The sequence below is a fragment of the Papio anubis genome, chromosome 11 (assembly GCF_008728515.1).
Source record: "Papio anubis isolate 15944 chromosome 11, Panubis1.0, whole genome shotgun sequence".
In the NCBI taxonomy this organism is placed as follows: domain Eukaryota; kingdom Metazoa; phylum Chordata; class Mammalia; order Primates; family Cercopithecidae; genus Papio; species Papio anubis.
In genome coordinates this window covers 56,217,722-56,239,440 of record NC_044986.1, presented here as the reverse complement: position 1 = coordinate 56,239,440, position 21,719 = coordinate 56,217,722, and the positions used below count along the sequence as shown (strand labels likewise).

The following is a 21,719-nucleotide window of genomic DNA, read 5'->3' as shown; positions in this document are numbered from 1 at the left end:
GAAAAAATTGAATGTATAATTCAAGTAAGTGCTTTAGTTATTTAGCATTGTTATTTTAACTTCATGAATATGCTGCCATTTATTCTTTTGGAAAACTACTTGATCTCAAAGGCAGTGCAATTTCTAATTCAATCGGCATAGATGTTACTAATAATAATTCCTCTTTCACATTAGCTTAATTTATATAATAATCTTGTCATTTTTTCCTCACTATGTAAATTGGTGCTTTTTTCACTGAAATATTAAGAAAAACATGATAAATATCTTCCTATGTTTTTCAAAATAGTCCCGTCTTACGTTCACAAATGAAAATTTATTCCTACAATGAATTTTTATTTTGTTTTTGAGACGAAGTCTCGCTCTATCTCCTAGGCTGGAGTGCAATGGCATGATCTCAGCTCACTGCAACCTCTGCCTCCTGGCTTCAAGCCATTCTCCTGTCTAGCCTCCCGAGTAGCTGGGATTACAGGCGTGCGCCACCATGCCCGGCTAATTTTTTGTATTTTTAGTAGAGATGAGGTTCCACCATATTTGCCAGGCTGGTCTCGAACTCCTGACCTCAAGTGATCCACCCGCCTCTGCCTCCCAAACTGCTGGAATTACAGGCATGAGCCACCCCACCTAGCCTCTATAATGAATTTTGAGTAGAAAATTTGATGATGGTATGGAGGCAGGAATAGGAACTAAAGATATTTTTCTACTATTCCATTTTTAAACTGGCAAAGTTAGACTAACAAGAGTCACTAACTTCTAATTAACTTCGAATTCTGCATATATTTTGTGGAAAGATATCTCAAAATTCTTAGAAAGTTTCTGCTTATTAAAAAGTTTAAGTCTGACTGAGCACAGTCTGTCTCTTAAAAAAAGTTTAAGTCAACAAAAGATTTAAAGCATACTTGTTATCCATGTAACAAACACAATAGGTAATGAAGTAAAAAGTGGTTCTTTTTAAGTTTATAAAGACCATAGCACCTTGGAAAAATGCTCCCTTTGAGGCCTTGTCTTACATGCAAGGCCATATATTAGTAACCACATGCTTTTTGCACTAGAGAAATATAGATCCTCTTATCATCAAATTTTAAATTATTGATAAGTTATAGTTTATACAATCTTCTTATATTCTTTATTGGGAAAAGTATTTTTTAAGTAACTGTAATAAAAACGATAATCAGAACACAACAGAAGTAGTGTTGAAAGCTTTATTTAATTTGAACATTTTTAAATTGGAATATCCTTAAAATATAGTCAAAAATGAAAGGGCTTTTTGTTGCTGTATCTTAATATTTTTAAATTCCTTGTTCAAAATTTCTTAGGGAAATTTAGAAACATGTATATGAAGTAATTTCACTAAGGCAGATTATAAACCTCAGCTAGTCTTAGCCAGCTGTTCGACAAGCATCTGGTTTATAGATGACCATAACTGAAAAATGTTCACTTACCTATAGCAATTTGAGTTTACAACAGCAGCTAAGTTGGTATTTACCTTGGACTGATGGAAAAATTAGACTTTCCTTTTGTAGACCAACAATTCAGAAACTGTGCTTTGTTGCTTTTTTCCTGTCTCTCCTCTTCGTTGAACTTTTATGAAACTTCCTTTCCTCACCATGACCAGACCATTGTTGACTTTTCTCTCTGCCAAGGCAGAAAAATGCTTCCATAGTCCATGCAGCAATGTTTAAAACAAGGGATTAGCTCCCCTCTCCCCTTTTGCGTAGGCTGGTTAATAAACTCTGTGTTTCATAGCATTGTCATGAATATTCAGAGTGCTCCTTGCAAATGGTTTTCCTACTATCTCTGTTGTGTATCATTTCTCTTTATTTGATTCGTGGTTCTGAGTGGACCCTACCACCAACTTCACCAAGACCTTCATGTACTCCACAACCCTTCCATCTTGGTCATATCTGTTTTTGTACAACACCCTAGAACTACATGGAGTCGTTTAAACTTGGTCTGTGTTTTCAATCCTTTTCTTAACATCTTTTAAATTTTTTTCCCAGTGCCACTGCTCTAAAATCTAATAATCATTTCTTTCCAAAGATTAAATCCATTTTTCTGTGCTATAATTTCATGTGAAAGAAGAACTAGGTTGCATTGCTCATATGTACAGTTCTTAAAATAAGTTGTAGGTAATTAATTACAAAAATTGGTTTCTTGTGGCTTGCTGTATTCAGTCCACCACAGTATGAACTTTGCATGCTAAATATAGAAAGATAATAAGTATCTCATATAATGACAACTAACTTTATATTGGATTAGTCTGCATACTCTGGATTAGTGTGCATATTTACTTATTGTATCATAATTTCTAAAACAGAAACAATTGATAGCTTAATTAGTATTCTATTTTATTGGAGTTTGCACTAGGCTTTTTATTTCATTGTGTTACATTTAATTGAACTAAACCGATAAATTTATTGACATTAATCTGTAATTCATCATACATTTTCATGCCTGATATAATTTTAGTCATTCCATGTGTTTTTGTTTGATGTATTCTAATTCATTCCAGTCAGTCCAAATGTACTGTCTTCCATAGGTTATCCTTCCCTTCAAGTGGAACTGGAAACCCCCACAGGGTTGCACTACACACCACCTACCCCTTTCCAGCAAGATGATTATTTTAGTGATATCTCTAGCATAGAATCTCCCCTTAGAACCCCCAGTAGACTGAGTGATGGGCTAGTGCCTTCCCAGGGGAACATAGAGCATTCCGCAGATGGACCTCCAGTCGTAACTGCAGAAGACACTTCCTTAGAAGACAGCAAACTGGAAGACTCAGTGCCTTTAACAGAAATGCCTGAAGCAGTGGATGTAGATGAGAGCCAGTTGGAGAATGTATGTCTGAGTGAGTATCCTCAATACCTTGGAGATTTGGCTGGGTCCCCAAAAGATGTTAAACCAGCAGAGCCTAGAAAACTAGGAGTAAGCTCTGAACAGCAGGAGAAAGGAAAATCTGGTCCTGATGAGGAGATGACGGAAGAGAAACTCAAATCTCTATTTGAGGACATTCAACTTGAAGAAGGAGTAGAGTCTGAGGAGATGACAGAAGAAAAAGTACAGGCTATTCTTAAGCGTGTTCAGCAAGCAGAACTGGAAATGTCTTCAATTACAGGTTGGCAGAATGAGACATCAAGTGGAAACCTAGAGGCTCCCGCTCAAGCTCGAAGAGTAACTGGTGGGTTACTAGATCGACTGGATGACAGGTATGGCTGTTTCAAAAAAGGGAAAGTGAAACACAGGTTACTTGTTAATAGTTTATCTTAAATACATGCTTTTTAGCGGTGACTTCTTCTAAATTACCATTCTAGTTCTGGGATAAAACCTGCTTTAAAGACCAGTTCATTATGTTAATCTGGAAAGGAAAGTGAATTTAAATTCAAAACTAGTGAGAGGCTGAAATAAAATGCAAGAAAAATTACATACATGCCCAAGATGTATATGTCATCTTTACTTTAGAATATTATTATTTTCTACTTTGTTACTTGTATGATTCTTTTCACATAGCCAGTAATTCTTATTCATTTAAAATAATGAGGTGGGCAGATCACCTGAGGTCAGGGGTTCGAGACCAGCCTGGCCAACGTGGTGAAACCTCATCTCTACTAAAAATACAAAAATTAGCCAGGTGTGGTGGCACGCACCTGTAGTCCCAGCTACTCAGGAGGCTGAGGCAGGAGAATTGCTTGAACCCACGAGGTGGAGGTTGCAGTGAGTGGAGATCACAACACTGCACTCCAGCCTGGGCGACAGAGTGAGACTCTGTCCAAAAAAATAAGAATAATAATGAATGAAAGTCCATGTTGTTGAGAAATATAAACATTACTGTTTTTTTTTCCTAACTGCAAACATAAATATGTTCATTATTAAAACTTAAAATGCAGATTAAACAAATCAATACACCCCATCATCTACCAATAACATTTTGGTGGATTTTCTTCTATGCATGATTTTTTAAATGTCTTAATGTAAAAAGTGCAGAGAAGCAAAAAGAAAAGCCATCCATTCTCCTACCATACTAGGAAAAACTGATTTTACATATCCTTTCTATTTTTCCACGAGTCCTGTTTTTCATAATTTGAAAGGTACACAATTGTTTACACCAAATAATATTGCCATGATGAATATTTGTCTTTACCTAAAAATAATTTCCTGGTCATGAATCTGGTTAATTCTTATACTGGCCTTGCTCTAGAAAGGTGAGAGTCTAGAATCTGAGACATAGGTTCAAATCCCACCACCATTAGGAATGTACTTTGTGGTTTGGGATGAATGTCCAAGCTCTAAGAATGTCACTCTAATTATCTTTAAATATAAGAATACTACTACCTTCCTTAAACAGATTTATAGATAGAAAAAGAGAGGATGTATGTCTACCAAATGACTGACACAAATAGTAATTTCTCAGTAGCATTAGGCATTATTTTTATTTACATACACATTAGACTAAAACATATTTTACTTCAGTGACAGCTAGTGATAAACTTAAGTTGGACACAAATCATTACTTATATTATTTCATAACCATATTTTATATTTTTATGTCATTAATAAGCTTCTTGCTCAGTAAAAATTCTCAAAGAGGGAGGTTACAAAACTACTTTTGAAAAATTGCAGGCGTGAATGAATTCTCTCTACAGCCTACAAAAGAGACAATTGCAAAGACGACGACAAACAGTACTTATTTTGATGTTCAGATATAGTCACACAATTTATAGTTGCATATCAGGGAATAGATATAGGAAAGGTGTTCATTATTATTAAACCAGCTGAAATTCCTTGTTTTATATAGGCTCTGCCAGTGAATTATATAGAAAAAACACTAGTGAATTCCCTGGTTCCACAGAAGGAGGAAAATGCCAGTCACTTTGCTCCTGTTTTCAGAATATGTAGAGTAGAAGAACGTACGCAAGCAATGTGGACTGGGGAGTAGAAAATTAAACCAAAGTCAAATAAAGCTGTATGTTACAAGACCTTCACAGTATGCTTGGATTATTTATCCTTACACATAAAGAATAGAGTGTGCTATAGATGTCTTTTAAAAATAAGTATGTTCAGATAATCAGAATCTGATTTAAAGGAATACACACACATATATAAGTATATATTATACATATAAAGCATTGTACTAGTTATTGCCTTCTAGCAGTAATAAGCAAACATGCTAAAAATACTACACAAGCTACAAAAAAAAGTGAAAAATAGTCTATACTGAAACTTGTAGAAAACTTAGAAGTCAATTTAAAAGAAAGCATTGGAAAGGAAAGAGTTTTAATAGTTAAGGGAAAAACAGTTCTCTCAGTAGGTAGAAAAGAGTGTGCAACACTCAACTCACTAGTGAGATTAGCAGAGGTCAAGAGGAGAGAAAAATGAGATTCAAGTAAAGGTATTAGAGTTGGAAAAGTAATGACAGGATTCATGACTGAAAACATATACAAAGAATTGGAATTTGGGGTTCTTGGGGGAATACCGCAGTCTTGACCACAGGAATGTGTTTTGTTCTTTTTTGGAGACAAGGTGCAATTTTTTGTACAGTGGCTCAATCTTTGCTCACTGCAACCTCTGCCTCCCAGGCTCAAGTGATCCTCCCACTTCAGCCTCCCGAGTAGCTGGGACTACAGGTGTGCACCACTGTGCCCACTCATTTTTGTAGTTCTTTGGTAGAGACATGGTTTTACCACATCACCCAGGCCAAACTCAAATTCCTGGGCTCAAGGGACCCTTCTGCCTCAGCCTCCCAAAGTGCTGGGAATATAGGCAAGAACCATGAGTCCGACCAGCAGGTTACTTTTTACTGGTGATAGAAAAGCATTCTGAAATATCTTCTCCTTTAAGATTGGTGGGCTTGGAACTCTAGGTATGTCCATGAGCCTCTCAGGATCACTCATCAAGATGATATAATTCAAGTAGCTATAGAACTGCAATTTGTATATTTAGATGAGAGCATAGCTAGGCAATTTGGCAACTGAGATATAGGGGATGTCTAGAAGCTGTGTAGCCCCTCCTGACACCTCACCCATGAGAGCCCCTTACATTTTATTTATTTATTTTGAGATAGAGTCTCGCTCTGTCACCCAGGCTGGAGTGCAGTGGCACAATCTCAGCTCACTGCAACCTCCACCTCCTGGGTTCAAGCAATTCTCCTGCCTCAGCCTCCCGAGTAGCTGGGATTACAGGCGCGTGTCACCACGTCTGGCTAATTTTAGTATTTTTAGTAGAGATGGGATTTCGCCATGTTGGCCAGGCTGGTCTTAAACTCCTGATCGCAGGTGATCTGCCTGCCTCAGCCTCCCAAGGTGCTGGAATTACAGGCACGAACCACTGCACCCAGCTACATTTTAAATCCAGTGGCCACACTTTTCGAACTTTTCTATTTTATGCCTTCAGAAGTAGTCAAAAGACACAGTTCTTAAAACTTTCGTTTCTGAAACCTATATTCAGGCATATGTTGCCATTGTAAATTTGCAAATTTTCCTTTGCAGCCCTGACCAGTGTAGAGATTCCATTACCTCATATCTCAAAGGAGAAGCTGGAAAATTTGAAGCAAATGGAAGCCATACAGAAATCACTCCGGAAGCAAAGACAAAATCTTACTTTCCAGAATCCCAAAATGATGTGGGAAAACAGAGTACCAAGGAAACTCTGAAACCAAAAATACATGCATCTGGTCATGTTGAAGAACCAGCATCACCACTAGCAGCGTATCAGAAATCTCTAGAAGAAACCAGCAAGTTTGTAATAGAAGAGACTAAACCCTGTGTGCCTGTCAGTATGAAAAAGATGAGTAGGACTTCTCCAGCAGATGGCAAGCCAAGGCTTAACCTCCACGAAGAAGAGGGGTCCAGTGGGTCTGAGCAAAAGGTATGTCATCTGGTCATCCGGTAGCAGTCATTGAAATGGAAAGTATTGATGCTTTACTTCTTTGGATTAATCTTGTAGCCTGGGGCCCAAGGTTTTTTACAATTTCTAAATTATAAATGTGTGAGATTATAGCACTAATGGTGGAGGTAAAGAAAGTACTGAGTTAAACACATACGTAAAAAAAGTTCTTAGTAAAATGTATGCCATTTGATTATACCTTCATTCACTGTGCAGTAAAAGGGAATAAGTATCTGTTTAGCCATTTTTAGGAGGGACAAGAACCAGAGAGACGTTAAGTAACTAGTTTAAGACCCAGTATTTTATCTGGGATTTAGGTCTCCTAACTCCCACTCCCACTCCGTGTTCTTCCTTATGGGAGGAAGATAATCATTCTGATCCTTTCTGGCTCCTTGGCATAAACAGTCTATAGCATCTGACCCATCTAAGTTCTATTCTATATGGTCTGTTGTCTAAACAAGTGTTTTAAAAATTAAAGAGATGAAATTTTAAGCCTAAAATGAGCTGAGTTGACAGCAGTTAGAAATTTAAAATTGGAAGTATAATTTTTATAATTTACGTAAATTGATGATGATTGTCTTAACATGTTTCTAATCACTTTAAATCCTCACTGTGATAGATTTGCTTGTTCTTTCTACTTTTGTGGTACCATCTAATAGATTTTTTTCTTTGAGGTTTAGTCTATATTTAGACATTAAAAGTATTTTTAAACTGAAATTATGACTCATACATGGATATAAGAAAATAAAAACCAGCTCTGTTTCCAACATTTTTTACTGCTTTTTAGTCTCTCAATTTTTATGTCTTTTCATCAACTCTGCAATAGACAGAGATTAATAGTAGCACTTACAGTTTTCGCTGAGACATACCCAGTTCACTGAAGACCCACTTTAGTGTTTTGGGAGGAAAAAACAAGTCTTCTCTAAAATAATGAGTTTAAGATTGATTTGAGGTTTAGGAAGACTTTTAGCAAACTCTCAATCGCTCAGGAGCTGATTCTCAGCTTATCAGTAATCGTATCCTTTCCTTTTCCCTTCTGCAGACAATGTTTGACTATTTTCAGGCTTGTTAGAAGGGAGAGTAAGAGGAAGTATAGTTCCAGATCATCTATTTTTTCCCTGTTAGTTGCTTTGATATAAGATTTGGGGTGGTAATCAGTTGCTTAAATGATATCCTAAAATAATCTCCAGCTCATTTAATAACTGCCTTCATCAAATTTTTATTAATTTTTTTTTTTTTAGTTGTAAGCTCTTTTAAGTCTTTTTCAGGCCTTTCTTTAACTCCGTCCTGAGAAGTGTGCTTTTGAATATTGATTTCCGTCTTTGACTTGACTCTTAGTATATTTAAGTGGTGGGAGTTTTGGATAAGTTTCCTTTTAAAATGATCCCACAAAATATAGAGAGAAGCAATAACATAGTGGTATTTTTCCTGTGAATATTTATTCTGCAAAAGCCTGTTAAAGTTCTAAAGGCAAATTACTATACACATATATATAAACACCGCTGTGTGAGTATATGTGCATAAGTGTGGGCCACTGGAAAATCATATTGGCCATTGGCATAAAGACTGCTGAAAATTACGTTTTAAACCCTGAGTGGAAACTCAGCCGAGTTTGTCAGTAATGGAAAATAATTTGCCATTAGAAAACATTTTCAAGATTTCTTGTAAATGAGTTTGTACCTCTGGTATTAGTTTCAAGTCCTTTCTAATGCGTAAAGACTTCATGACCTAAAAATTCCATAACGGAATTAAAGCTTTTAGGAGACGTGAACCTGACCTCACAAAAAATCCAAAGATGTTTAGGAGGTGTCATTTGTGGCTATACCGTAGTATAATAGCAACCAACTAGGTCATCTGATGTATGATCTCAGAAAACAGACCCCTTTTTATCCCCTAAAAAATCAGGTCAAAAGTCCGGGTGCGGCTCTTACACGGATGACTGCCTGCTGTTATAAGGTAAAATTCTGCTATTTTCCACCTGTTTCCATGCAGCGACCCATGGCAAAGGAGTACTGAGAAAATTCCATTTGGTTTCCTTGTTTTCCCCTTCACCAATTCCTAGTAATTCACTAAAAGGAATCCTGAGTCTGAGATTCTTCTTCCATTTTCACTTTAAGGTTAGCAGAGATTCCAGGGAAAAAGTGGAAACTGAAACAATGACCAAATGGCCACTTTTTCTTTATGTAAGGGGGTGTGGCCTCACATGATTTTTTGTAGGATTATGCTATAATCAATTCTAGGTTTGTTGTTTGTGTTTACTTTAACATAGATGTTGTTCTACTTTTGAATTCACCCAAGTGAAAACCTTTCCTCAAGTTAAGATTCCATGTACAGACAATTCACATTCAGTTTTCCCTTTTGCCTCATCCAACCCATTCATCCCAGAATACTGACTAACAATTCTTTTCCTTCATCAACACAGATTCCTTTTACCTCTTTCTGCCTTCTTGAGCCTTTGCAAAGCTTCCTTCCACAATACTTAGATCATTCTAAGTCTCCTAAATTTACTGTCCTTTACTGAAAACTTTAAAATAATAATAGCAAACTTAGTTCAAGTTCTTACTCCTTGTAAGCATAGTGGCTATGATTTCCTTTTAAAAACAGTATTGTTTGGTGGGGTGGTTTGTTGAGGTGAATTGCCTATAAAGTCAAGGCTGATATTACTGTTTCACATTTTAAAATACTTGTCAAGTTGTCAAGTTTACTGTTGATGAAAAAAATGGCCTAGTTTAATATCTATTCAACTAACATTTTATCTAACACCTGTACCTCCTATAGCAATTTTATTTTGTTTCCACTTTTTTTAAACAAATACTGCAATTCATTTTTCCAGTAGATGTTAATTAAGTTCTGTCTCTGGGACTATTAGATTTGAGGTAATGAATTAACTTCAAAGATAAAGTATGAGAATTATTTTCATAGTTCCACCATTAAAATTTAGAAATATAACCACTCAGTAAATACTCTTCCCCAAGGCATCTAAGTGAAAGCTAAAGATATTTTCTCCTTCAAATTATGAACTATTTTCCCCTTGGTAGTTTTTCCAGATTCCCACCTTTCTTGCCTAAAAATTAATATTTTGTGCAGTAACTATATTCCTGTCTGTGAAGTATTCTATTTTATATTCTAATTTCAAATCAGTTCTTTAAAAAAAGATTTCAAGCTTTTACAAATTTATTCCTTCATTCATCTGAATAAATTCTTTCTCAGTACCAGTTATGTGTTAGGTACTAATTATGCTGATATTAATCTCTTGATATATGTGCTAAGATATGCTAATAAAAATTCTTTACTTTTTGTTGTTGTTGAGACGGAGTCTTGCCCTATTGCCCAGGCTGGACTGCAGTGATGCAATTTCAGCTCACTGCAACCTCCGCCTCCCAGGTTGAAGCAATTCTCCTGCCTCAGCCTCCTGAGGAGCTGGGCTTACAGGCGTGCACCACCACGCCCAGCTAGTTTTTGTATTTTAGTAGAGACAGGGTTTCACCATGTTGACCAGGCTGGTCTCGAACTCCTGACCTCAAGTGATCGACCTGCCCTAGCCTCCCAAAGTGCTGGGATTACAAGTGTGAGCCACCACGCCCAGCTAGATTCTTTAATTTTTAATAAAGTTCAAAATAGCTTTTGATAAGGTTGTCAAATTTGACCAAGATTTCCTAAAACTCCAAATTATGCCTCTTTCTGTAGATCAAATGAAATGTGGCCCAAATTACAAAGGTATACACATTCATGGCAGATGAATATAGATTTTAAACTAGTTTTAAAAGGAATATGAATGATTAATTATAGTTTCTGATGCCAAAAGTCTCCATAATTATTTTTAAATAACTTATAACTACCTTGATCTTTACCTGTACACATACACACACACATGCACAGAGTAATTTCACTTAGAATCTTGGCCAAAATTTTTCTTCCACTTAAATTTTTTTAAAGACTCTCACAAATATACATCATGATTTTCTTTAGTTGGCAAAAAAAAAAAAATCAAGTAAATGGAATTCTTTCTTGATTTCCCTTCTCAGAATGTCTTTTATTTTAAGTGTCATGGTAAAATTATACTAAAAATGCATTTATCAGGACTTGAAAGACAGTGAGAGTGATTCAAGCTCAGAGGAAGAACGGAGAGTCACTACCCGAGTTATTCGCCGGCGTTTGATTATAAAGGTATCCTGTAGCTGGCTCATTATGTGGCATTGCTGTACTATTAGAAACTCCTTCTTTGTGGTTTTGAAATTTCAGCATGCTTGATAATGAAATGGCTTTGTGTAATTTTTTTGCACCCTTGAAAGCTTGTAAAAACAACAACCGAAAAAAAAAAAAAAAAAAAAAAAAAAAAACATGTTGCATGGTATTTGATATGTGGTGGTTGTAGTTTTATTTGAGAATTCTTGGCATTTGTATCCTGCTTTCCTTGAAGAAGTGTTATGTGAATGAGCAAAGATTCTGTCTTGGTGACACAGTAGTTAATATCAAATGAAATGTTCAATTGAAACCTTTGAAACTGTAATAAGGTATGAGGCAAGATAAAGAAGAAAGAATGAAAGAATTAAAAGGCTTCCTTCTCAGTCTCAAATTCCTACTGCCTTAAGAATTAAATTAAAACCAGTTCTTCATAAGCAATCAGTGGCTGAGAAGTTGAGGTTATAACCTGGCATGGATATATGTGACAAAATGCAAGTCAAGTAAAACAAAAAAATCTGAAATAGGTGTTTAACTTTACTAACACACAAGAAAAAAAAAAAGCTGTATTTTTAAGAATAGGAGTCAATTTAAAAAAAATGGAAAATAGAATTCCTCCCTATTACGGCACAATTGAAAACGCTATTAATAAATATTCTTTCTTTCCTTCACAAAGGTCTGTTGAAGCACTTACCTTTTGCATAGTAAGATTCCACAGAATGCTTCTTGCAGTCTGCCACTTGTCTTCATTACTTCGTCATTAGATCTTTCTTAGGGTTAGAATAATTGAGTTCAGAGAACTAGAAAGCCATTTTCAATGCACAGCCTTTTGAATATGATTCAAATAACTTGAGGCTTCTTGGTTACCGCCCTAGAGAGGAAGAGGGAGAGAATATCTATTGAAAACCATTTATCAAACATATCCAATCCCAAAGTGTCAAGAGACCCAACAGAAAGCAGAGAAGTTGGCACAGGTGTCCAAAATTTCTTAATCCTGCTGCTTTTCACTTTTCAGGAAGAAACTCCACCAAATCTGCCCTAATACAGTTTTTCTAAGACTCTGGAAACATTAGGGAAGAAAATAAATCCTTGTCTAAATTTTGAGTTATCCTGCAAATCAGTTGGAAGCTCAATAGGGTTCCTTTAAAAACCATGAATCACTTCTTTGAAAATTCCATATATATAAGCAAGCCAAATTACTTATTGCTGTCTAGCACATTTGCAAGTATTTAATCTGCTATCGATAAAATCCTCAAAATCAGTCACCTCACATTTGTTCTCTGGGATGGGGTGGGGGAATGCTTGATTCAGTTTTTCTGAGTTTTTGCTATTCTCATACTTAGTATCTTCAAGAAATGATATTTTTAAGTGAAACGTCTAGAAAAAGCACATAGTGCTTTGAACTTGTCTCTTATGCTTAACACATCACATACTAATGTTACATCTAAATCTACCACAGTCCTTTATAATAGCTGCCCATGATAGAAGTTGACTTTCTTCTATCCAGGACAAAAGAAAACAAATATAGCCATGCAAAAAAAGTGGAAGGCAGGGGATAAAGGAGTTTTTCTCTGAGAAGACAAAAACAAAAACCTCTCCAATCAATAAGGGCTGTTTCCTTTGGTCTCCCAGAATTCTAGACATGCACCAGCAAGTTAGCTATTAAGTAAGTTATCTGTGTTTTTCAGCTTAAAATATGATTATAACATATTAATATCTTTATTAAGAATTTAGGTTTAAAAGACAAAAATCCACTATAATGTTGTAGGTTTCATAAAACAGGGTAGTCTGTATTCTCCCCAAATACTTTTTTTTCTTTGAGACGGAGTCTCGCTCTGTGGCTAGGCTGGAATGCAGTGGCGTAATTTCGGCTCACTGCAACCTCCACCTCCTGGGTTCAAGCAATTCTCCTGCCCCGGCCTCCCAAGTAGCTGAGACTACAGGCATGCGCCACCACGCCTGGCTAATGTTTGTATTTTTAGTAGAGACGGGGTTTCGCCATGTTGGCCAGGAGGGTCTCGATCTCTTGACCTCGTGATCCGCCTGCCTCGGCCTCCCAAAATGCTGGGATTACAGGTGTGAGCCACCGCACCCAGCCCCATTACTTCTTGAAGTTAATGTAATTTTAGAGACATTGAGTGGAGTCATCAGAGAATAGGTTTTATAACTGAGGAAGGCATTGTATAAACAATAGGATCATTCACAAACAAGCTTTGACAGATATCTTTCGTATGAGATGGAAAAAACAAAGGCTAAAAAATAGTTATAATCATCATTGGAAGCTATAGGTATAACAAAAACACTTTATTTTTCTGTTCAAATTTTTGGGGCAATTGCAAAGAGTCACACTTCTGTTCCTCTTCTCTTTATTCCATACGTTGCTATCTTTCTAATGGAAAAGAGCTCAAGGACTATAATAGTATATGGTAAATATGACATGGGAATCATCTCTTGTCCAAAACAAAATGGGAATGTAGTACCTAAACGGGTCATTGAGACTAAAACTACTCGCTTTCCAAGATCTCAGAACTGAAGATTGGAGATAAATTTATTTATTTATTTATTTATTTTTTGAGACGGAGTCTCGCTTTGTCGCCCAGGCTGGAGTGCAGTGGCGTGATCTCAGCTCACTGCAAGCTCCACCTCCCGGGTTCACGCCATTCTCCTGCCTCAGCCTCCCGAGTAGCTGGAACTACAGGCGCCCGCCACCTCGCCCGGCTATTTTTTTTTTTTTTTTTTTTTTTTTTTTTTGATATTTTTTAGAGACGGGGTTTCACCGTGTTAGCCAGGATGGATAAATTTATTTACTCAAAATCACACAGCCAGACAGCAGCAGCTCTGGGACTAGAACCTAATCCCTAGCCCTCTAGTGAAGTGCATTTTCCACGATACTATACAATTGGACCTCCATATCTGGGCATTCCACACGCACAAACTCAACCAACCTCGGATCTAAAATTTTCAGAAAATAAAACAATAAACAATAGAAGTAAGAAGCAACATAGTATAACAATTATTCACATAGCATTTACATTATATTAGGTATTATAAGTTATCTAGAGGTGATTTAAAGTATATGGGAGAATGTGTATAGTTTATATGCAAATACTACACCATTTTATATCCGGGACTTGAGCATCTGCAGATTTTTCTATCCGCAGAGGTCCTGGAACCAATCCCTGTGGATACTAAGGAACAAATGTATTTCTCTTCCAGAACAAATGAAAAAGGAATACTTTTTGCTAGACTAAATCAGGTATTTGGCCATTCAGACCTTTTCAGCCGCACAGAAGAGGGCAGCATTGGGCTGTCATTCCTGGGAACCATTTGATGGGGCTGGAATGCTGGGAATTTGACCTACCTCATGGATGCTGTCCAAGCGTGGACTGAACCAACATAGTTAACACTTTGCCATAGTAAGGCCCCTAGCACTTAGTATCCCAGTTCTGAAAACTATTCTGGGTTTGTTCCATCCCTCCCAGAGCTAGCTCTGGCTGGGAAGTATCTCCCAGAGGAAGCAGTATGTATGCTAAGGATTGGATTGCTGAAAGTCTGGGCAAATCTGTCTTCTTAGAATTCCATTTGTGTAATAAATGAGGTGACAGTGACTTTTCTGTTTACTTTCAAAGTGGATCCATTCTTTTTCTATGAAGTTTTAACTTTTTACATTTAATGTTTTCAAACTCCTATGAGTCAAGTTAACAAAATCTCCCATTTGTCATGGGACTTAGATGAATGTGCTGATGATACAATTTGACAATATCACAGTGGTTTCAAATGCTTAGAAGCAATTTAAGTTACCAACCAGTCCTGAGTTTACCTTATTTGCTTAGCAAATCCAGTGACTGCAAAGGTAAAAATCTTTAAACCAACACACAACCAAACTATTGTGAAGCTTCATAAAATTCAAAGAACTAAATTTTTACTATATAGTACAACTGTATTTTTATTTCAATTTTTCAACATTTTTACTGGTTTTCTAAATAAGAGCTTATATGTATGTTTCTCCATACGTTTGAAATCAGGCAGTTCAAACGTATGGTAAGTTCTATCCGTTCATTCCATTTCCCAGAGGTAGCCACTGTTCACAAGCTTCAGATTGTTTTTACACACATATACAAATATGTGTGTAAAATATGTAGGTTTCTTAGACAGAAAAATGGATTATACTATTGATACTGCTCAGTACTTGCTTTTTGTAAAATATATCACATCAATCCTATTTTTGGACAATTCAAGTTTTAATGTATACATCAAAGCAGATTGGTACATTTCATATTGTCACTCTTCCATTTTATTCAAAAATTCAAAGAGAAATAGAGGTTATAAAATGTAGTGCTTCTAGCCGGAGTCCAGAGGGAAGTACAGTTAATTTTCATTAAGGCCGTCACCAGAGCTGAAAATTTAACACCATACGTGCTATAACTTTCCTTTATAATGGTCGGGGGAAGGGAAGGGAGGTTGCCAGAAATGATGTTGTCAACAAGACCACGGAGACAATTTTGTTTACTTAAAAGTACTAAGTGTTTTCAAGAACTTTAAAAACTCATTGAGATTACTTTCTCCCATGGAAGAGAGGCCTCAGAGCTCTCTCCTAGGTAACATTTGGTCTCTAATATAGTTGACAGAATTAAAGATGGGTAAATTTTTTAAAAACATATTTTATGACTCCCTACTGTCTTTCCTATCTATTTAATCAACTCCTATCTAATCTATTCCCCTATTCATTTGGGCTTATTATTTATAAGTAGGGTTTTGTTTTTGTAAGGCTATTAATCTAAGTCAATACACTTGTATGTATTCACTATGCTTATACATATGCTTACTTCATAGTTCCTTTCAGAGATTGTCCAGACAATTTGAAAATTAACTGGCATCTTTTCCCACAAAAAGATTCATTCATTAGTTGCCCAACAGGATACCATTTTAGTGATTTTGCTGGGTTCTTTAACTGTCTATCACTCAAAGTGGTGGACATTTCCAAAAGTTAGCTCAAAAATATTTGTCATTCATATTTAAGCTATAAGGAAAACTTTCATTACTTTTTGTTGGCTTTTCTTTGCTGTCTTTATGACTGTACTTTTAAAATAAAATTTTGGGTTTTTTCCAAACATTCGAAACCACCAACCATAGAAAATACAAATAACACTCCCATTAAAAATGTGTTGCAAATTTTAGTGCATTTACATGAGACCTCTACATTTTCCCAGTTTTTCTCCCCTCTCCTCACTGTGCTGATTCAAGCTTGTCATAAGCAAGATTGGGGATGCACTAAACAAGATCAAGAAACATTCCACCTATATCACAGTGAGGAAAAACCAGGTAAATGTCCCACCCATTGTCATGAACTATGCACCCACAAACTGTAAGAACACAAAGTCACTTTGTAATAAGAAAAAAAAATGAGAACAAAACTTTGTTAGCAAAACAATAGTGTTCTAGTCTGTCTTCTGCTATTTTGAACCAGAACTGCCTTTCTACTGATTGTGACATATGGCGATCATAGAATGTTCTCACCATTGGCTGGCATTGATGAAATTATCAGAGCCACTATCTTTTCCATTCCAGTAACACAAAGAGTTAGAATCTCACTTTTCCAGGAAGGCAGCTGTTTTTGTGATTGGCCATTCTCCCTAAAACAAAACAAAGCCACATCTGTACACTGCCAAGCATCATTATCCATTTCACCTTTTCAATAAGAAGTTTGACTGAAAGATCAATAGGTCCTTGGAATACGAATCCATCCTTAAGATCTTTATCCTTGTTCTCCCAGACTATAAGTGGCACATATCTTAAGTTAAACACAAATGAAGGTAATGTATTGCAGATATGGTTCTACTTTTGCTGAGTAGTTTGTCTTATTATACAATCATAGAGCTAGTGGAGAGATACTGTGGAGCCATCTAAATCCACCAAGCTGTCTATGAACAGGAAAATAGGCACCCACCCTGGAGAGTTAAGAATGTATTCTATTTTTAAAACAGAGTGAGACCTCTCAGAGTTTCCCCTCCAAAATTAGATAACAAACCAGAAAGCCAGATTCTAACTCTGTGCTACTGGAATGTAAAAGATAGTGGCTCTGATAATTTTGTCAATGCCAGCCAATGGTGAGCACATTCTATGACTGCCATATATTACAGCCAGTAGAGAGGCAATTCTGACTTAAAATGACAGAATAAAGACTAAAACACTATTGTTTTGTTCTCATTTTTTTTTTATTACAAAACAACTTTATGTTCTTATAGATTGTGGGTGTATAGATCAGAAGATATCATCTTAAATTCCCTTGGTATTGATTTTATCTATTTTTTTACCTATAGCAGTGAAGATACTTCAGTGTATAAACTATGTAACTGTATCAGACACAGTTATTCTCATTTATTTTAAGAGCTATGAAAGATTCAGTCTTTAAAACAGTATTCTCTCTGTACCCTCAACTTTTCTCATAATCTTTCAAAAAATGTATGTATTATCTTTAATGAATGAATTTTTAAATAAACCAGAGTGATAAATATCATGCCCAAACTAAGGTACTATCTTAGTTCAAGTTAGATTAAACTCAATCCACAAAAATCTCTAGAGATTTGGTAGAACTAATGAAGAAAAAACAGTGCTCAAAGGGAGACGATCTAATCAGAGCTCTAATCCTTGGCTAAAATTTGTTTCGACATATGAAGCCTTTTGGTTTACAGTGTGTAACTGCATCCTATAATTATGTATTTTCAAATTCTTCCTTCTCGAATCTGTTGCTAACCATCACTCTTATACATCCTTGAGGTTTAATGCTTGAATGTTGTTGACTGCTAAATAACTGTCAGTGAAGTCAGCCCTTTTCCCTTGCACTGGAGTAGCAAGTAGAATTTACAACTTCTTTCTCTAAAATTCCAGAGCATGTGTGTGGTGTTTGGATTAGTGTGATTTCTCCATAGTATGTTGCTAATCTTTATGCCACATCCTTTAGGGAGAGGAAGCAAAAAACATTCCTGGTGAATCTGTCACAGAAGAACAATTTACCGATGAAGAAGGCAACCTCATCACCAGAAAAGTAATCATCATTGAGATTTCATACTTCTCTTGGAAATTAGATTTTCTACATTAAAAACTCTGCTACTTTTGTGCTGTAGTGTCACCTCCTGAAACAGAAAAATCTCTACTTTTCACCATTACTTCCTACAGATCACTCGGAAAGTATTAAGACGAATTGTTATCCCACAAGAGAGAAAACATGATGATGTGGTAATGGAGAGGGATTGCCAAAGAGAATGTAGAGGACAAAAGCTTTGTGCGCTCCCTAGAAATTGCTGCTAACAGGCTGGCATCTGCAGTGTGGCAGCTTGAAGTGTTTGCTGCTTTTGACATCTTATGCATTTGATCGGAGTCAAAGAAAAATACTTTTCTTCCTAACATTCTTTGTTACATACTTTTTTTTTTTTAAACTGTCTTCAGAATTTTCACAGAGATAAGGTCATTTATAGGGGACAGAATGTGCCAGTTTGAGGGAGAAAGAAGATAAAACCCTTCACCACCAAACCTCAGAGCAGTGCCTCAGCCCCACCCAGGGCTTGGCCTTCAGCTGCGTGTCTGTTGGGACATGGGCGGAGAGCACTCCAACAGCACAGGCTTTAAAAGTTAGAAAGGCAAAAGGCTCAGTTCAAGATCTGCACATCAGATCCATGCATTTTCTCTTTCCAACACGTTCTGTGGGAAATCTGAATTCCTCCATCCTAATCTGAGGAGGGGGTTCCCCTCTTTGGGTTTATAACAGCCCATTTCCAATGTGCCAGTTAAAGAATCCCTCCAATCAACCCCTTTCTCTCAGAGAAAACATCTCTGGTTATTTTTCACTTGTTTCTCGGATCTCTACCCTTTTCAATTTAAAAATAGAAACTTCAATAGACTATGTTTACATTAGAAAAAGTAAACTGAAAATTTATCAGAAGTACAAATCAGAAAATGGAAAAGGCTTCATTTGTTTGCTGTTAAAAATAGGGTAGAAACTGAGTATGTGTGCCACAACTTTGCTCTTGGGGAGCTGTATTCCTGATTCTCAGTGAAGAGAGAGGATTTGTTTATAGAAAATAGATGCTTCCTTGGTCTGACAGTAAGAGGAAGTCATTGGCAATTCCAATAAAAATAGTCCCTCAGATCAACAGCATTTCCATGGATTGGTACTTAACTAAGAAGTTTGAGTCTCATTGCAACAGATTGGTTACAATTCTGCCGCCTTGTGAGCTGTGGTGATGATTTCTTTTAGCCTACTATAGGAAATGGACAGGCTGCTCATTATTTTGATTTATCACTAACCTACTGAATTATTGTCAAGTACGATTATGTTGTATTCACTTTGACAGTGCTCTCTAGCTTGCCTTGATGATGCTAAACTGTGTGGTTAAGCTAAAGATTGTATGTATTTTTGGACATGAAGTGACAAAGTGCTTTAAACTGTTTCACTTGTCCTAATCCAGCCTCCAAGGATCAGAATGGGACTGCTTTATAACCAAAACTCTTTTACTATGAAATCTTAATATGTACATTCCTTTTAAAGCAGGGAGAAGGTTTTAAGGTGAAAACAAAGAAAGAAATCCGGCACGTCGAAAAGAAGAGCCACTCGTAACAGCGAACGGTCAGTCAAGGTGAGGTGTGTTCATATCAACAACAGTAGGACTTAAATTCCTGTGAAACTTAAAATTTCACTAAATAAGTGATTCAGGTTTTTCCCCGTCCTTTCCTTTTCACTGAATTCCAGCTTGGAAAATCAAATACGAAGTTCTTCAAGTTCTGTTTATGTTTGCATATATATACACAATGAAACTTGACTTCGGTTTCACAGTCCATTAACTTTCTCCTCATAAATTAGGCAGCAATTTTATTGTAAATTATGTTTCCAGGAGCAAATATAAATAGTGATATGAGTAAAGGCTGACTATGAAATACAATAGCCTTATACAGTGTAACAGGAAGACTATTTGGCCACAAATAATTCTTACAGTTATACTCTGAGAGTTTTATTGATCCAGCCTTTCACCATTTTAGCAGAACAGCATCTGAGGATATCATTTTGGTTGAAGTAAAGTGAGTTTCCAAGTCTAAATTAAATGACATATCTATCTGGTGTTTTATATAAACAAAAGGAAAAAATAGGAGGTTAATGGCACTATTGTTTATTGTTTAAGTTAAATGTTTAGTAAGTGAGCTTTGTTTACATTTGCCTGGACTTTTCTTTATAGATCACATTATTTTCCTTTTACATTGTCCTATTTATTTATACTTAGCTACAATTAGAAAGGCCATTTGGGGTGAAAAAGAAAGTCCTCTATAGTTTGTAAGGTAAAGCAAAATCATTTCTTTAGTTCACTTCCAGTCCTCTTAGACCCACAGGTTAAAGTAGTAAGAAAGAGCAAACAGATTCTAGTTTTCATTTTCATGCATCTGCTGTTCCCCACTTGCCAGAATACTGGTATGCAGAGTGCTGAGGGAAGTAGCTGGGAAGTAACCAAGTTTCACTGCCTGTAATTTTATATGTGAGCTAACTAAGGTCCAGATAAGTTCTCAATTCTCCCTCCCCGGCCCCCAGCCTTATCATTTGTTTATTCAGTATAACATTTACTTCATTTCTTTGAGACTTTCTCACATGACCGTTTAATGGCAGTGACAAAACCACTAAGAACTGCAGAGCATTCTGGAAAGAATGTTTACTACACATCCTCTTCCCAGTGTTTTATGTGTGCTCTTCAGGCAATCCTCACAGCCAGCCCTTTTGGATAAGGCCTTCATCATCCCCGTTTGATAGATGAGGAAACAGGCCCAAAGTGGTTACATAAATTGCCCAAAGCTCACAAAAGTAAAAAGTGGCAGAACTAGGATACAAACCCAAACAAGCTGCCTCCAGTGTCCACTTGTTTGCCAAAGACTTAACCTTGGTCAGAGGTGATGGGGAGGGTTTCCTTGAGAATGATGTTTGAGCTGAATTTTAAAGAATGAGTAGGAGTCAGTCATCTCTCTAAGGCTTCTGGGCTGTACCCAAAAAGCAGTGGGAAAGCACTAAGGGATTTTAGGCAAGAGTGAGGTATGATCTAGTTTATGTTCTGCATCACTCGCTCTAAATGCCGGGGAATTAATGAACAGAAAACCTGTTGAGAGACTATTGCAGACGCTAGCTTGGCAGTGAGGATGGCTAAATCAAAAAATATCAACACAACTTGGTTTTTATTGGATAAGAAGGATCCAAGATGAGAACATGAAGGACGACATCAATGTAGCGGTACCTAGAATGAACCCACTCCTATGCATGCCCTACTGCTGAACCTGGTGAAAGACCTCTCTATAGCAGATCCCCAAAATACTAAGCATGAGTTTATTATCTTGAATTCATCCATGCATGCAATTCTAAGTGAAAAATGAAACAAAAGTAGAAAAAAATTCAGTCAACTGTAGTACGCCCCTAAAGTTTAGCAGCTTGTTCAATCATATTCTCAGGCTCCAAGTGGAAAAGAACCAAAAAGGTTACCTATACCAGCTGAGCCATTTTCTGCAATGACATATTCCTAATATCTGAATAAATGACACAAAAAATATGACAGTGCTATGCTTCCAGGGTCCTTTAGACTGTGTTCATTTAAAAACAGCTTGCTCACTAAATATAAAGGAGGTTTTAAAATTTT

The 21,719-nt window shown here is 36.5% G+C and overlaps 1 protein-coding gene across 34 annotated transcripts in view; it reads left to right on the top strand.

Moving 5' to 3' along the window:
• Positions 1-21,719, top strand: part of ANK3 (ankyrin 3) — a 704,392-nt gene that overhangs the window by 668,893 nt on the left and 13,780 nt on the right. For 21 of the 34 annotated variants that reach the window (XM_031652632.1, XM_031652636.1, XM_031652640.1 and 18 more), the window contains 7 exons: positions 2,537-3,203; positions 6,480-6,858; positions 8,782-8,832; positions 10,957-11,043; positions 18,020-18,103; positions 18,235-18,294; positions 19,604-19,691. In XM_031652632.1, the coding sequence (XP_031508492.1) occupies positions 2,537-3,203; positions 6,480-6,858; positions 8,782-8,832; positions 10,957-11,043; positions 18,020-18,103; positions 18,235-18,294; positions 19,604-19,672 (1,397 nt within the window). In that variant the 3' untranslated portion in view covers positions 19,673-19,691. The remainder of the gene's footprint in view (positions 1-2,536; positions 3,204-6,479; positions 6,859-8,781; positions 8,833-10,956; positions 11,044-18,019; positions 18,104-18,234; positions 18,295-19,603; positions 19,692-21,719) is intronic. The other 13 variants (XM_031652654.1, XM_017963058.3, XM_017963061.2 and 10 more) reach the window with 8 other exon arrangements.